Genomic DNA, 18,177 nt, shown 5'->3' with positions numbered 1-18,177 from the left:
GGGTAAGTCCCAATTTAACTTGGTGTTGGTTACGTTAAGTTTAGTCTTTTCCACAATGTCATTTACCAACACAGATAAACTTTCATGCTAAGATAATCATGTGATTTGTTTCTTCCTCAGTGTTTTGCAGCTTTAATGCATGAATGTTCTTATGTAGTACTTTTTCAAGCCCAGTTATCATGTAGACACAAACACAATATAATTCTCATGGTTCCAGCAAATGATTGTAAACAAGTCAACACCAGGCCAATGTATATAAATATGTATATAAATGTGTGTATGTATGTATAGATAGATAAATAGCAATAAAAGATTAGATAGATAGATAGATAGATATAGATATATATAGATATATATATTAGATAGATACATATTTATATATCTATTTATGTATCTATTTATAGACTTATATACATATTTATATACACACACATGCATACACAGAAACTTACGAAACTCAGAAATAACAAACACCCAGTTTGTGCGTTATGCTTTAGTATAAAACTCACGCTTTTCAACATGTTAATGTTTTGCAAACATGTTCAAGAAAGGTAAGCATGCACGTATAAAATCAGACAAACCCTGCATGTACATACAGTGTAACGTGTGTTAGTTGTTTTTTAACACAGTTTTGCCAGCTTCGTGCTGTAAGAGGGCCAGGCTGTCACTAAAATGTTATTGCTTCAACAGTTATGAAATGATATATCTGACGTATATAAATATGATAATAACACACACCGGTCCGGCCAAGCTGATAATAATAACACAGAATCTAATCGAGATACCTGATAAAGTGACAGAGTAAATGAAACAGTAGTTTACATGTAACAGCTGGATGTTTTCTGTTGGTCTTTGTCAGCAGGCCTAGCTCATTGTAATAGCCACCGGCTAGTTAGGCAACCCTGGCTGTACGTACATGTATTTCCTTCCAAGCTGAACCAGTACATAGAATGTAAGTAAGGCTGTGACAGTTTGGCTCCAGAGTTGTGTAGGTGTGTTTACAAAACGGATCGATATTTACAATAGATGTCTATTTGTGAAATGACAGAAGATCTGAATGGAAAAATTAGGACAAGTTAGAGTTCATGCAATATAACATTTTTTTCTCAAGAAATTCAAAATATTTACAAGAAATTCACTCTTTTTTGGTCCTTTTCTATGTTTGGGGTCATCCCCAGGTCACACTGAAAACGCACTAAGGCCTCATGTTCCTTATGTATATATATATATATATATATATATATATATATATATATATGTCAGGGTAGAGACTCCGATCTGGTAGAATCGGTGATTCTACCGGTAGAGATCCCGATCGTAGTTTCTGTCGACAGAGATTATACCCCCTTTCCACTAGGACGGCGCTCTCACCGCGCTCTCTCTGCGACCTACAATTTGACACATCGTTCAACGAATTGTATCGAAAATAAACGAATCTTGTTACACTTTGTGTGTTTTGTTGTCTTCTCAATCACACTTTTACGTTTTGTATGATATACCCAGTGTGAAAGCGAAGGTTTCACATATGTTATTTAGGTCGCAGTGAGAGCGCAGCACGATCGCCGTCCTAGTGGAAAGGGGGCCTTACGATCGGGATCTCTATCGGCAGAGTCGGCGATTCTACCGGTGGAGATCCCGATCGTAGTCTCTGGCGACAGAGATTACGATCACAAGTTGATTAAAGTCTGTGTGCCTTCATATCCTTGCATATTGATGTTGTCAAATATGTGAATTTATTGGGCTGAAGTCAAATAGTTCCTTCTCTAAGTGACAAAATTTTGAGGCAAATTTGAACTTGTTATGCTATCCACATCCTTGTGCATATAAAGCTAGATAAAAACAATGATTAAAACTGCTAACTCTCTAATATAGTGTTAAGTACCAGACAAGCCCAGCAACACTCTCATTAGAAATGACTCAAACAAGACGGGGCTAATAACCATTTTTCTGCTTTATCCGAATTGTGAATATTGTTTCACTATCAATCAGTAAGTAGCACTCTACACCAAGTTAGAATAGAAGTAACATAAAAGTTTTTGCAAACTTTGAAGGACCAGATCGGGATTTCTAACAGTAGAATCGGTGATTGTGGTGGCATAAATCCCAATCAGAGTCTCTGTCGACAAAAACTACGATCAGGATCTCTACCGACAGAATCGACGATTCTACCAGAACAGAGCCTGATCCCTGACTTAGACGTCTGAATCTCTAGATCTATATTTCTACAGACAGATATACCGATCGATATCTGTATATACATATATCCCGATCGAGAACTCTACCGGAAGAATCTCCGATTCTACCAGATCGGAGGCTGTACCCTGACATATATATATATATATATATGATGTACATAGTGGATTAAATGACAAGTCTCCTATTGAACAACTTCATCTTAAGTTTTGCAAATCAATTTTAGGGGTAAGAAAAAATGCGAGTAACCTTGCAACAAGGGCAGAACTTGGAAGGTACCCTCTGTTGATCGAAGTGTATACAAGATTGTATTCGTATTACAAAAGATTAGTTAAAGAAGTACCAACAAGTAGCCTACAATTTGAAGCTCTCCGTGTACAACAGGACTTACACAAACGTAACATACCATGCTGGCTATCCAATGTTAGTAAAATCCTGGAGGAGTCAGGTTTTGCCTACCTATTGATTAACAGTGATCGCAACACTTCATTCGCCCAGTCCGAAGTAAAACAAAGACTGAAAGACACCTTTCTTCAAAACTTTTACTCAGATCTTAACTCTCCTGGCACGAAGGAAAACCAAGGAAATAAGCTAAGAACCTACAGAAAATTTAAGCAATTGTATGAAAGAGAAAAATACCTGGATATAACAAATTTTAGCTATCGCCGAGCCATGACTAAACTAAGGATCAGCGATCACCCATTGGAAATTGAAGCCGGTAGATACAACCGAACTCCTCATAATGATAGACTATGTATATTTTGCGATAAGAACCACATGTATGTAGAAAACGAAATACACTTTGTCCTAGAGTGTTCACTGCGCAATGATCTGCGCAATACATTTGTTAATGCTACACATGTAGATCAGAAATATGCACACATGACGAAGGAAGATATGTTCAAATATCTCATGTCATCATCTGACCACGATATACTGGAAAATCTCGGTAAGTTCATCTACAAATGTTTTAGGAAGAGAGAAGATGCATATAAACTAGCGTTTACTACCTTTTGTACCAAACTGACTGCATTTAGCCCCAACGGGGCATGAATATGCAATAAACTTCATTGTCATTGTCATTGTCATTATCTTTGCTCAAAACAAAATGTCTTCAGTAGCGTTTGTGTGTACGTACGTACGTACGTGTGTGTGTGTGTGTGTGTGTGTGTGTGTAGAAGACCAGTGAGCATAACTCGAGAATGCCTGGATTGATCGTACAATACTATGTGGGTATGTCTTGATGAGACCTCAAAACAACTAGAACCCCTGGCAGCTTGTTACGGTACTGCAGCGGAAATTCTGTGTTTGATATCTCGAGTTGCAAGTTGTGAGCTGCAAGTGTCCTGTAACATTGACCCAAGGAGAAGGAAAACCCTAGAAGACCCAAGAAACCCAGCTGGTCTCCAGAGGCTGTAACAATTTAATGGAGTTGGTGTCAGGAAGGGCATCCAGTTGTGAAAGGTCCCCGGTTTCAAACCCTTAAGTTGAGATGTTGCTCTTGTAGACTGGTTTATAGTAGACTGGTTTATTGTTTGATTGAAAACAATCGTAACAAAGTAAAAACAGCCTTGCAGCCTGAGGGGCTGAATTGTGCTGCTTGCTTGACAATCTTTTTGTACGTTGTTACACAGGCAAGATTACTAGTATACGATTGACAAATACAAAGTACACAACGAATACAATTCAAGATAAATGCTTAGTTCATCGCAGTTGAAGACAGATTAAAATAACAATTTAAAATAACAATTTAAGACTCTTGCCTGACCTAGAGAGCAGCAATCAGACCTGAACAACGTCCCGCAACGTCCAACCTTTGCTATGGTCATGACTTTGAGTGGTAGATCATAGCTGTTGGGACCTCGAGTTAAAGTTGTGCTATTTTGGGCCCTTGCTTTTTTGGAACAGCAGGGGCTAGTTTAATGTCAGACTTTGGAAGGGAATAATGCAAGAACTGGGGATGACGCATCGTCATAGTTTCTTGGTTAAAGAAAGCTTATTAGTGAGGTTTCATAGAATTAGATATTGATTATGCCAATCGGAATCTAATGAGAAAATTTTATAAACCTGCTATGTTCCAATATATTTTTTTATTTTTTATTTTATTCTGTTTTCTTTAGCCAGGGTGGCCCAACTCAGTGTAACCACACTGCTTTACATTGGGGCCCCGGATAACACATAACCTGAGCATTACTCCCCACGCAGAGGATGACACATCAACACATAACATACAAATAACACAAAAGGCCATTATCAGTCCGGTCGTAAGGTCAGAGGTCGGCTCTCGGTTTCATCATACGCTTAAATGTTGCAATATTTGGAGTTGTTTTTAAAGTCATTGGAAGGTTATTCCACTGACAAACGCCCCTGTGGCTCAGAAACTACTAAGGTATTATTAGATATTAGAATTAGATATATAGGACTAATCCAACATGTGACGGCTGTAACTAAGGATAAGAAAGAGAAGAATAAACATGATCCAACCGTTTAAAACAAATAAACTAACCTTCCTGATATTTGATCTTAAAACAAAACTTACCACTCCCTGACATTAAACAAACGTTTTTCTTGGGGTCTTCTGTCAATTTTCTGAAAGTAAATCTGAACAGGTGTCACAGGTAAAAAATACTTTGCTCAGACATTGACTACTTCTACCAGGAAAGCACCACTGTTCTATGATATATGCATCCACATTGGAAAATAGCCTCTAGCTAGAAATGAGTATCTGCATTTTACTTCAGCAAATACAGACTTTTTGATTCACATTATTTGTTGGAGGAAAATTCATAAGGTGATATAAATGATATGTAGGAGTGAACACTTCATGTTGTTATGAAGTACTTAATGTAATCATTAATATATAAGATATGTGTGTGTGTGTGTGGGTGTGGGTGTATTCATTATATATAATAATTCACAGAATTGGAACTTTTAAACTTCACCAAGTCACATTTTTGTACTTTGACCTGGCAGAATTCCAAGAATGTACCTTCAGCAAGTTAAGGAACACACTGACTTATCGAAGCAGACTACTACTTCTTTTCACAAGATGTAAAGTTTGCTTACCTGTGCGAAGTAGATTATATTCATAGTTCCAAAAGCGAGAAAGAAGAGGAGTATCAATGGAGCTCGCTTGCTCGACAAAACTTTCTGCTGAAGCAACCTAAGTGGTAAAGAACAAGGGCCGATGCTTTGTACAGAACAATAATTGTGTGGATTTTGATATTACATTGATATTAAAGATAAATTTGTCCTCACCAAAAAATCATCAAGGCCCAAACAAGGTTGACTATGGCATAGAGTAATCTTATTTATTTTTTTTATTTCATTTATTAATCTTATATTGTTGTCCCTTCAGTTTACGAGAAACTAATTCCCAAGGGAGCCCTTCAACCTAACAATAATCACAAAAACATAGAAAATAGATAATCGAACATAGCAGTAATAACTTATCTGATTTGTTTAACTCAACATAAATTAAATACTAACAATTCAAGACTAACATCTTAGGAATTAAAGCATGATTATTAGATTTTCCAATCAGAGGTTCCAGTTAGGGGATTGATATTTCTAACGTCTGCCTCCCTCCAAAAATTCACCACTAGCCCCCTGAACCAAAACGTCTGCTCAAAATGCAAAATACACAATCTACCCCTTAAAAAAAAATTAACGGTTCTTGGTGGAAGTCAATGTGCAGATGTTGGCACATCAATGCACCAAATCCGTAGTGTGTTTTTGGCACAGTGCAATTAGACAGATTAGCCGAAGAGGCTCGGTGGGCGTCACTCAACCGTAAGGGAAAGTCGTGTAAAGTGCCTTTCCCAAGGGCACAACGTCGGGGCATGGTGGGAATCGAACTCGGAACCTTTCGATTCCTAGCCGAACGCTCTACCAGTTACGCCACGCCAACGCCAATCTACCCCTTAGTAATTATTATATAGGAATCACTTCCAAATTTCCAAAAGGTCGGATGAAAGTCATTAACCAAATTTGTAGGTCATCAAAAGACATTTACCACATTGTTGGAAAGTGTACATGTAAGGTCCTATAAACAAAGATACATACTGTATGGAAAAGTTAACAAGAAAAAAAGAAGGATTTAACTTACTTGTTTTATCCATATTCAGCCATGCAAGTTTACCAGTAGAATCCAATGCAACTATTCATACATGTAGCTGCAATAGAATTTAGAAAATGGGGTGGGGATAGCTGGAGGGCGGACCACAACAAACTCACAGTTAAGTCAAAGCCAAAGAGACACATAAGTTGAAAGAAAATTAAAAGTAACTTTGGGTACAATTACGACGGTCCTCTAGTTAATATTATGATTAGTAATCGGACAAAAATTTGGTACCATTTGTTCAAAAATTTTGAAGCTAATACTGGTGAGGTCATCAAAAGACATTTACCACATTGTTGGAAAGTGTACATGTAAGACCCTATAAACAAAGGTACATACTGCATGGAAAAGTTAACAAACAAAAAAGAAGGATTTAACTTACTTGTTTTCAGCCATGCAAGTTTACCAGTAGAATCCAATGCAACTAATCATACATGTAGGGTTACCTAATTACTAAAAGAGAATAGAATTTAGAAAATGGGGTGGGGATAGCTGGAGGGCGGACTACAACAAACTCACAGTTAAGTCAAAGCCAAAGAGACACATAAGTTGAAAGAAAATTAAAGTAACTTTGGGTACAATTACAACAATCCTCTAGCTAATATTATGATTAGTAATCGGACAAAAACTGGTATCATTCGTTCAAAAACTTTGAAGCAAATATTGGTGCGCAACAGAACTAGTTTGACAAGTTTAAGGTGACAAAGGAATAAACCAAACAGGGTTGGGGTGGGAGGACTATGACTGTCAGCATATTACTCTTCTAGATACTGTTAGGACTATCATGACAATATCAATCTCCTAGACACTGTTAGTAACTGAAGTGTGTCGGACAAACACAAACAGTATGATGGCAAATATAGAATATCCTTTGAGAATGTTGCCCTTCAAACAAGTTCAACAGCTTTTTGGATGATTTGCTGGTCTGTTCTGACAGCTGGCCATGTACATGGCCGGCTATCAGAAAAGGCCAGCAATCAGCGACCCAGTACAAAAAGAAATGGCCTGCAAAAGTGCCAAAAAAGGCCATAGAGAGCCTGCTATGGAGGCTAGGGGTATGTCAGGTCATGTCTCTAACTCTCAGAACACACCTCAAAACAAGAGTTCTGAGACCTCATATCTCCATGAAATACTGTAAAATGCATTTAAGTTCGTGGGGATTTAATTTTGCGGTAGCGAGAAAAAGGACTTTTCGCGGTGGTTTTAAGTTCGCGGTAACACCGTAGACTACAGTCAAATACCATAATAGAAAAATTTTCGCGGTGGTTTTAATTTCGCGGTGAAGTGGTCACCGCAAAAACCGCGAACATTAATCCACCATGAACATTTCTGCATTTACAGTAGTCTGAATATGAAAATGACTTCCAAATCGACATAATCTATTGCTTGGTTACATACACCAATGACTAACTTAAACACTCTGGTTACAAAGTTGACGGTTCAATCATTTACTAGTTATAAGACTTATGGCACTACTGCATTAATTATACAAACTAGGAACTTTTTTGCATAGTTGGTATCTGTTAATATACCAACCTATTTACCAATATATTCAACCTGCCATTAACTACATATTTTACATGTATTTAAGTACTTTAATGGAAAACAATGCAAATATAGATTTTCCTCATTAGCTTGCAAATTTGCATAATTTGCACTTCATGATGTGCATCTCTGTCTAAGCTATTAAATTGCATACTAAACATTATACAACCACGTAGTTATCTGTGTCCCGAGGGACATCAATGCTATACAGGTACCTTAGCAAAGAAGGCCAATGTAGTGTTTCCTAATTGATTATGTACATGTGACCCTTATTTGCAAAACTTATATTTGATAATGTTGACCTCTAGTTAGCTTCGTTATACCTGAAGTATGAATTTCCAATCAATTACCACTATGTAATTACAGTATGTTCTCATTAATTATGAAGGTCTTTATTTGTATAATCGATAGCTATACACATTTTTTCTCAGTTGCATATGTGACAAGTTTGAGAGACTAGTCCTATGATGGAATGCAGTGGATTTATGAATTGTCCTCATTAATTATGCAAATAAGCTGTAAATTTACATTATTAGTATCTTATTATCTGCGTCCTACATTTGGCTATAACAAAAATCAGAACGATCCGTCAATATTATGGAAACCGTTCCTTTCTACAGTTATTCTCCTTGGAAGATTTTGACCTTACAGTGTAAGAGCAAGGTCTAAACCTACACAATTTCCCCTTACATCGCAAGCTATCTGCCACCAAAATATCAAGACCATAGCACGTTCAGGTCAAATGATACAAAAACCGTAGGTTCTGCTGCAGTACCAAGGCAACATACCAGAGGGCCAAAAAATGACCTTGACCTTCGTCTTCCAGTCCCTATCCACTTAGAAAATATCATTTTTTCCCAATCCATCCAGAGATTCTAAAATTATGTTGACCACAAATATTCGGAAACACAACTTGTATTCAAGATAATTGTGCGAAAATAAGCTGCAAACTCTCTGATTCGTCCCTGACCTTATTAACGTTACAAACAAAAATCCTAGCCCGGCCCAAATCAAGATATTAGCGAATGTTATGCTCGGAATTTAACGTGAACTACTAACGTAATAGTTACTGGTCTGTTGGAAATAATATTGACGGGATAGTTTCACCTTTTGAGAACGAGTTTTCCTCACGAACCTACCAGTGTCGCCATGTTGGCGTCACGTCCAAAATTCACCGCTCAGAAAATAGACCAATGCTAACTGTCCATCACAATTAGCAGTTTATCCAATGAGAGAATGGCAATTAGCCATTAATATTTCTCTAGCTTCCTTCACAGTCTTTTGGCGCGCAATTGTTTTCATTTGGGGGGGGGGGGGACGTTCATTAGCAATTTCCATCCTGGGCTAAGGTTTTCTATGCAGGGCTGGGAAAGTGCGGCAAATCTCTCTTTTCCAGCACGACGAACCTTCACCCGTGTAAAAAATCAGGTTCTCCCCCCAAATGGTAAATGCCATCCCTCTAGAAGTCTGCGAAGGAGGCTAATATTTCTTTATCTATAACAAACTTTTGAAAGTCGTTAGATGGGGCAGGGTCAAAGGTTAGTGTGATGACGTGAGCCGTTGAGCGAGTCTTAAGTGTTCGATTCACTGCACACATAATACTGTACAACGTCAAACTTTGGCCATGTATTTATTGTCGTGGTGATCTTTCAACAGCAAACTCACGATACAGCGAAGTATGTCTTCATCGTATGACAACTGTGGCACATAATTGTTTATAACGCGAATTTAAAACACTGCGAACCCCCTCCTCTTCACCGCACAACAAAACCACCGCGAAAATAAATAGATTTACAGTACACAATACATGTCTTTGTTCGACTGGTCAAACGTGACTAGCATACCACCAACAACATTATTACAAGGTCATTCTAAACATCGGTCTTTGTTTAACACCTTATTTATCTAAAGCACACACAGTGATTGTGAAAAGGTTTCAGCTTTATTTTAGTTCTCTTTTTTTGTCCCGAGATATAGATCGCTTGACCTGAATCATGACCTTAAATGACTTCATCGGGATTGTGCTGGAATCTTAAGTTCAAAACATGGTAAAAGAGTCAATATTTTCATCTGATCAGCATGAAGAAAGGGCGTTATGGGAAAATCGACACCAATAATACAACAGCGGATACGAGAAAGGAAGGAGACAGACATTTTTGTGTCAGGGAAAAAATAAGACTTCACAAAGATTGATAGGTCTGAAGCTATGGGAATTGTGGTACCCATACCACCTTGCGCGCGCCCGGAACCGAGTTCGTATAAGATATACGAAACAGAGGGAACAGAAACCGTGTCCCATATCAACGCGGAGGAAATGTGGGGGCGGTTTGGACAGGTTTACCCAACGCTTACAGCCTTTTCAGCCTGACTCGAGAGTTCGATTCTCGGAAGTCTACATGAACCACGGCAGAAATGTCGGGACAGGTACGGAGGACGGGAGGGCGGCTGTCCGTGTGTGTGCTGTTCCTCACGGCTTGGGGCTTCCTGGTTCCCGTAACGGGCGCAGGTACGTACGTACTACGGTAGGGTTGTCTTGTGGCGAAACTGCAGCCCTCACGCTTGTCGTACGACATGTCTACGACTGCAAAACTGGGGTATCGTTAATCAGCTAGTCACGGATGTGTCGTGCAGCACTCAGCTGTCTTGTGTCTGTCGTAGATCGATCGTAGACGATCGGTTGTCTCACTAGAAGTCTCGCTGAAAACCCTACCACAGAAGATAGATCGTAAGGCGAATGTGACTTCATTTATCAAAGACTGAACAAGGAAGGAAGTCAAGCTAAGGAAGGTGGTGTCATGTAGAGCGGAAGTGCGCGGTCTGCCTGCTACAAAACTAATCATCCGATACGTTTTCGTTGTCTAGTTTGCCCTCTCTCAGCACGATGAGCAATTATATCTTATACTACGCTGGTGTAAATCTGCAACTCCAAAACAATTAAGATACCGCGAGGCGCTGGTGTAATTTGATATTACAAAAGCGAGGCTCATTTCAAAAGGCGTCGAAAGGGGGGGCGGTCATGAACAAGATTGATCGCACTTCCTTAATCTCCGCGGGAACAGTAACAGTAACGTTTGGGAGATTTATAGTGTTCCTGTATGGCGTAATAGCCTAGCTGATTTACGCACACAATTACCGATCGCTGCTATGTGCCAGCATCCTGTATATATATCTTTGTAACGTTACATGTCAGGATTGAATGTCAGGAGTTAGGGGTGGCCCATTTTCTTCTGCTGTGGGGGCGTTAAGGTTCGAAAGTGAAAATGCATGTAATATTCTAAACGCCATTCAGGTAATCCGTGAAATACAAATCACTTACCACAAACAAAGGATAGGTAAGTTTTGCACCCCTCCCCTCATATTCTTGTACCATCCCCTCTTGCTAAGTCTGTCTGTTAAACTGAGCAAAGCAAATTCAGTGAGTTAATATCAGGCGAAGTCAGTCTTGAACTGTGAGGAATTCGGTGATAAAACAGTGAGGAACGCGTGTGACAATGTGAGACAGTCCTAACGTGAAGGTGACCCAGGCATCGCTTGTCACCTGCTGGCTTACACTCGACAAGAAATATAGCGATGTAAAAGGCGGCGTTTGCAGAAGTAACTATAGAGTTCGGAGACCTCGTACCTCCATGAAATATCTTAATTATGCAAATAAATTCTACATTTGCATAATCTATGCATACACATTGACTCACCTTCCCATGTCACCAGTATGAAATGACTATCATTTGCCACTTATTTGTGTAAATTAGGCGCTTTTTACATAATTGGTATTTGTTAATGCCTATCTGCCATCAATTAGAAGTCCTATTGTAGGAAACAGTAGAATCATAGATCCGAATTTGCATAATATTTGTATCTCGTTGTGTAAACCTGTCGAAGCTGCATAACTATAAAACGGGAAAATCCGTCGGCCGTTTGTTCATTTATCCCCTTTGCAAACACAAAAATACAAAAATAAATGCCCCTAGCTCTGCGGTTCCAGAGCAAGTTGCAAGGGGCCAGACTTACCCCTCTAACGTCACACCAAAATAAAGACCAGAGCATATCCAGGACGAAACATACAAAATCCGGAAGTTATGCTACACCAATACCAAGGTCATTCATCAGAGGTGGGCGGAGAAGTTATTTGGGGACGCAGTTTAAACTAACAGTGAACGTTTGATCTGTTTGTACAGGTTGTCCAACTGTCCGTCTGTTTGGGTCCGCGAGTCTTTATCCACCACGACTATTGGTTAGTACATACAGCGTGACCAGCCCGGATACATCTGGAACTCGACCTGAATACAGAAACGATGAGTCCAAAGCTCTGGTGTTTTTCAAAGGAGACTATTGGCATATTTTGAACGAAAATCGTTTCCGTGTGAAAGACTCCAGCTTCTATCTTGAAGATATAACCGGGACCTTTGAAATCTGGGACAGTGATAATGAAAGATTCATAATGGACCCGGAAGCACACTTCAGTTGTGCAGGTTTGTAAACTTACTTTTTGGCAACACCTCAGGGACGTTGCCAAGTGTTTTGCTATTGTAAACTAGTCAATGTTCTCAGTGGAAATCAAAGTTATCGTATGTATATCAATCAGTCATACTAGTAATTTCAAATGTGTAAGAAAATACTAAGCTACCAACAATATAGTGGAGGACCAGATACACAGAAGGCATTCCTTTATTTTGACATGGCTATAATTTCAATATCCGGCCAGGTGGTTGTTTATTGGTTTTAGTTGTTACTTAATTTACTTACCTTGATATTCATGATTGCATGACTTAAGATACATTTCACACTGAAATTAGTCGATTCTACGTCTTGTAATAGATCGTTTGTATCATCAATGACTTTTTAAAAGATTTCGCTTTTTCCACCCAGAAATAACGTACATCTGCAAGGACGACAGGAAAACCCTACGGTGTCCCCGACCGGACTTTCAGACACTCTTGATCGTCCGTGCCACGTACGGACAGGACTGGGCGTGTAAGCTGTCACGATGTACAGAGAGAGAGGGAGAATGCACGTCGTGTAATTGGGTAAGCAGAAATAACGTCATAACAAGAGTCAAGGAGCGCTGCACACGTGTTTCGGGAACCTGTATCTTAGAACCGTCGGACGAGATGTTCGGAGGGAACCCGTGTGACCACATAGAGGGGGATGTGGAAAGGTACTTAAGAGTGGAACACAGGTGTATAAACGGTGAGTATTCCGTGTTATCTTTCATTTGCTATTTTTGGCCAACTATAGCACGTTGTTTGGGGATCAGGTTGTCAAACTTGCAAATACTTTTTAACGCATGTATAGTTCTTAACATATTATATATTAATGCTGTGCAAAAACGGATACAACGATGTTCCCCCTCCCCCAGTTCCGATGTCGCTAGGCTGCTACCAGGATGAACCAAACAACAACCCCCTACTGTCTGGTCCGGCCACCTCTCATCCCAGCATGACGGTTCAACAGTGTCTATCATATTGTCGATCCCAAAGTTATCGGTACGCTGGAGTTGCCAACATATTTGCTTGTCGGTGTGGGAGCCAATTACAAGATTCTGCCTCGCGCCGACTACCGATCACTGACTGTACTGCACCGTGTGGCGGAGACGAATTCCAGTTCTGTGGAGGCCCAAGTAGCTCACAGAAAATTGAAGTATTTGAAGGTAAGAAATTCATCATTTTCAAATGTTCGAATGTGGCCAAAAACATTCTAATACAGTTGGTTAACGACATGTATTTCAAACTTCAATATCTGTCCTTGGTGCTGATTCAGGATATCACTTGAAAATCTCCATAAGTTCTTGTTGTGTGAAGGGGTAATTCTTTTCCTTCTTTTTATCCATGGCAAGAATTGAACTTTCCAAAAGCAATATCTACTTTTCGATGTCGTTTTTTTCTCGTTTACTAAGAACATTATTTGATTATGTATATGATTATGAGAGGTGTTAGTTTGAATGAAAACGTGATATAAAGTTGTTTTTATTTGTAGCGTCTATTGGAGCATGTGGTGGCGATCTGAAGACAAATGAAGGGATCATCTACTCCCCGGATTTCCCCGGACCGTACCCACTAGATCAGAACTGTGTATGGAACATACAAGTAGCACCTGAAAACATCATAAGGATCAGTTTAGAACTCTTAGACATCTCCACAGAAGACAGCTTGAGAATTGTAGAGGACAGAGCTTCGCGCACTGTTGTTACTGTTGTTAACGGTACGTCAATGACAGAATACGTCAGTATCAGCAGTAATGTCAGCCTGCAGTTCAGAGCTGGGCCGCGAAGAGCGCAGCAAACGGACGGATTTATCCTGCGTTATGAAGGTGGGTTGGTTTAGGGTGTCAAGAATACTGAAAGTGAAACGTTTTCGCCATTCATAAAAATTGTTTGTGGTCATGGAGAGATAAAGTGATAGGTGATATCACTTTCGTTTTTTTTTCTGAATACAGCAATACGTTATTTTCATCTTCGGCCAGCGAGCTACCATCTTAAATTAACTTCCTGAATCCATACCTTGCATATTCTCTAGGTGTTGGCCACTGTGGACCCATAGCAGCAGTCGATGACGTCACTTCCGTTTCCCCTAACCATGGAGGAAACTTCGCTATTGGCCAAGAGGCGCGCATCACTTGTAAAAACGGACGAAACGTCACAGTACGATGCCAGACGGACAGAAGCTTCAGCATTACTGCTCCTTTCTGCACAGGTAAGCATAATTCATAATGACACTGTTTTGTGTGGTCCAAACTTCCCCTGGACGCTAGAGCCGGCAGGTATGTATTTCACGTAGACGTAATATCTGCATGTTTTCTAGCTATAGGTATTGGCCAATGCGGACCCGTAGCAGTGATCGATGACGTCATTTCCGTTTCCCCTAACCATGGAGGAAAGTTTGCTATTGGCCAAAAGGCGAGCATCACCTGTAAAAACGGGCAGAATGTTACGGTACAGTGTCAGGAGAACGGAAGATTGGACATTCCATCACCTTACTGTGGAGGTAAGATCGTGTGGTAATGACACTGTGTGGTCCAAAAGGCACAAGTATAGGTGGATTCACTGTCATCTATGTTGTATGACGCCGTACAATGCTAACTGGACTAAGCACTGAGGCTGTGCTAGTACCTAAGACCGCATTTACTTACGAACGCTGCACATTTATCACCCTTAAGCCATTGACCCCATAACCTAGAGTGTCTGTCATGTCTGATAAATGACTAGTTCTAACACCTCTAAACTTTACTTCCTGTCACTCTCGCAGGTATGACCTTTGCAGTGACACCATCATCTCATTCACTTCCTGCCACTCCAATGACAATGTAGTGAAATGACTGAAAAAACACACTTGTACAATGAGAAAGGCACCGTAGTCACCCTGATGGCATAATGTTAACCTTCGTACACGGAGTCAATAGTCACGCGCACCTTTGCCTTTACACAGATAATACAAAGTGGATGGCGATCGTCGGTGGCATAGTGGCAGTGTTGGTTCTCCTCGCCATAGTTCTTGTGGTCACCATCTTCATCATAAGAAAAAGGTAGGCCTTATTTCTCCAAAGTAAAACACCAAGTTGTTTCAGAGCAAGAGTGAACTAGGAAAAAGAATTCTTTCAATTAAGGATACGTAATTGTTGAGAGTTTCATTTCGACTCTTGTTTCTGATTATGATCGACTATAAGTACTAAAATTTTGTATTTTTTTTTTCAGGAAAGCAGCGCAGAAGCAGCACACAACATCTCCCGGTACTGCCGCCTACTCCACAGCGCCTACTTCAGACAGCCTCGTTCTGACGCCCGGAAACCTCAGTGCGCGTGCGCTTAATGACGAAAACGAGGCGGAGGATATCCATCAATACGCCTCCATCCGGGACACTGGCCCCGCTGGCACCGAGCCGCTTTACGCCCAACCCGATAGCGGTACGAAAATACCCCTCGAGTTGATGTATGCAAAGCCAATGAAACACAAGAAAGGTAGTCCTTCTGGAAAGGAAGAAGAGGGGATCGTGGACAATGTTTTGTACGAAAGTTCAGCCGGAGAAGGGAGACGTGGAATGAATGGAGAGCAACAGGGCCTTATTGACAATGACCTGTACGGGCTCCAGTAGATCTAGTCTTCAACCAAATGTATTGATTTCTCTTGTAATCCTTTACACAACTTTTGAATATTTTTTTACAGACCGAATCAAGCGCTGCAATTATACACGTAGTTTGGACCCATGAATGAAAGGAAATCCAAACGAAAAACGTACAAAACTTACGATTCTTCTGCCTGCAAATTAACTTTAGGTTTGTTATAAGATTCCTACATGTTGTTACATCGCTATTTTGTTGGGTTTGATTGATGTAATTGAGTTCATGAAAACAACAATGCCAAACTGTACAGTAACATAAACAATAAATATAGATGAATAGAAGTAAATGTATATAAAAGTAAAAGAAGGTCTTAACCAAGTTCACTTTGGTGGTTCGTAGGGTAGTGGTATTACATCTTACAAATAACAAGACTACAAACATGTAGATATATGGATGGAGATATCTGACTGATCAAACAAAGCAGCTATTCACCAAGTAATTCAAAAGAACGTAAGAGCGTGTTGTTTAGCCACTCTCTACCCATCTGCGGAATGCTATTGAATAGGGACATATTATATAGGGAAACATATAGGGGCATTTACTAGCCTGGATCTATTTGTACTTTTTATAGTAGGAAATATCATCAATGAAACAAGTTTTAAGTTGCATACAAGGTGCCATATTCTGACGCTAACAGACTACATGTAAATAGCAACTTGATGACATTCCTAAACAAACTTGGGAGCAATAAAGTTCTGTATATGTCCCATACGCCGTATTCATGCTGCTATGACATATTGTTAAGTTGTGTTCGCTTCTGTGGGTTGCCCTAGCTACCGAGAATATAATTTTATGTGGTCCATGATCATATCAATATTCAGGATGAAATAAACATGCAAACAGACATTTCGTACGCATTTTATTACACAGATTTGAAAAGTAACACTAGTTACACAATCTAAGTCTTACCCACTACAGATGATTGGGATAAAACACGCATAACACATAACAGTCGCTTGTTAAAAGGCATATTTCATTCCAGAGACCTTACATTGAATAAAAAAAAATTTGCATTAAAAATATTGATGTTTAATTATGAAGTTTCCAACTTTCTCACAATTTCCTCTGCAATACTTAGCATCTCTCTCCCAGCGTCATCTACGAGAACCTTCCTACCAACTTTTTCCTTTAAGGTCGGGGAGTACTTCCTCAACCTAGTACCGAAATTCGTGAAACCATCTTCATTCTGGTCCAGCCAGATAGGGAAGATTTTCTTGTTTGCCTGAAGAGTGAGCTCTAACTCTAACTTGGGCCAGTACCTATCGTTCAGCACATAGTGGCTGATCACAAACACTACGAGCTTCAGAGAAGACGAGCTAGAAAGCGTGGCCTTTATCTCAGCAGCAAAGTCATCTCCAGGACTAAGACTTATCTCGTCGAAGAAGATCTTGTCCTCTGGTAGCCCCTCCTCCTGGAGTTTTTGGACGAGAGGTCTCACAAAGCGTGCCTTGTCTGGTCCAGCATGGCAGATGAAGACTTGTGGACCTGGGGAGACAAGTGTACACATTTTAGGTTAGGAAATCCACAAAATGTCTTCCTAGAAGTTCTGACCAAAATCATCCAGCCCATATATCATTGAATATGTGGGAGTTTCAAAGAAAAGTCAAATTTAAAACCAGTAACGTAGATTTGGTTGTTGGCCTTTTTTCATATGCTAGCAACGTATTCTTATCCTCATTTTCTCACATGTACATGTATATTCACTCATTTTATGCTTTTACATTATCATTAATTGTTGTTCTCTTGCAATTAGCCTACAGACATACTTTATTACTTGATCAGGATAACAAGTATCTATATTACGAGGGCGGTTCAAAAAGTAATGCCACTGGTTTTATAACAGGATCATTTTTTCATCGAATGAGTTTGAATTTGGCACAGAGGTACAAGAATATGTCCTCTTGAGATTGACATATCTCAATTTGTTGTTAAGATTTTTCTGAGTGACTGAGCTGAGTTCAAGATGACCACACCCTTGTTATCCCGTCGGAAGAAATTAGAGGATCAATTAACGTGCAATTGATAATGTCTGTAAATCACTTGTAGCTTTGGTAAGAAACTAAAATTGCACATGTATCAAGTTGCAATTCTCTATAAGCCACATGCCTATTTTCATCTTTTATATACAATCACTTATTATTTTTTCGTTCCTGGTGTGAAGTATGGTCGTCAGGGGCGTAATTAGCGGTGGATTAGAGGTGGGCTGC

The 18,177-nt window shown here is 39.7% G+C and overlaps 1 protein-coding gene across 2 annotated transcripts; it reads left to right on the top strand.

The window, feature by feature from the left end:
- The first annotated feature begins 9,691 nt into the window (after positions 1-9,691).
- On the top strand, positions 9,692-16,814 carry LOC118406223. Of its 2 annotated transcripts, XM_035806137.1 has the most exons (9): positions 9,692-10,364; positions 12,034-12,327; positions 12,725-13,045; positions 13,215-13,505; positions 13,832-14,164; positions 14,371-14,547; positions 14,656-14,838; positions 15,280-15,376; positions 15,546-16,814. In XM_035806137.1, exons 1-9 carry the CDS (start codon positions 10,271-10,273, stop codon positions 15,940-15,942), a joined length of 2,187 nt encoding a protein of 728 aa, XP_035662030.1. In that variant the 5' UTR covers positions 9,692-10,270; the 3' UTR covers positions 15,943-16,814. The 2 variants fall into 2 exon arrangements, with proteins under 2 accessions (XP_035662030.1, XP_035662031.1); XM_035806138.1 differs by lacking the exon at positions 14,656-14,838 and having other exon boundaries at positions 9,695-10,364.
- Positions 16,815-18,177: the final 1,363 nt, after the last annotated feature.

The sequence above is a fragment of the Branchiostoma floridae genome, chromosome 18 (assembly GCF_000003815.2).
Source record: "Branchiostoma floridae strain S238N-H82 chromosome 18, Bfl_VNyyK, whole genome shotgun sequence".
Taxonomy (NCBI): Eukaryota; Metazoa; Chordata; class Leptocardii; order Amphioxiformes; family Branchiostomatidae; genus Branchiostoma; species Branchiostoma floridae.
Note: the sequence above shows the minus strand (reverse complement) of the source record. Positions and strands in the feature narration are given on the sequence as shown.

Coding starts and splice junctions, on each gene's coding strand:
- LOC118406223 (XM_035806137.1), top strand. CDS start 10,271: ATGTCGGGACAGGTACGGAGGACGGGAGGGCGGCTGTCCGTGTGTGTG. Junction 14,165..14,370: donor ATTTATCCTGCGTTATGAAG/GTGGGTTGGTTT, acceptor CATATTCTCTAG/GTGTTGGCCACTGTGGACCC. Junction 15,377..15,545: donor ATCTTCATCATAAGAAAAAG/GTAGGCCTTATT, acceptor TTTTTTTTTCAG/GAAAGCAGCGCAGAAGCAGC.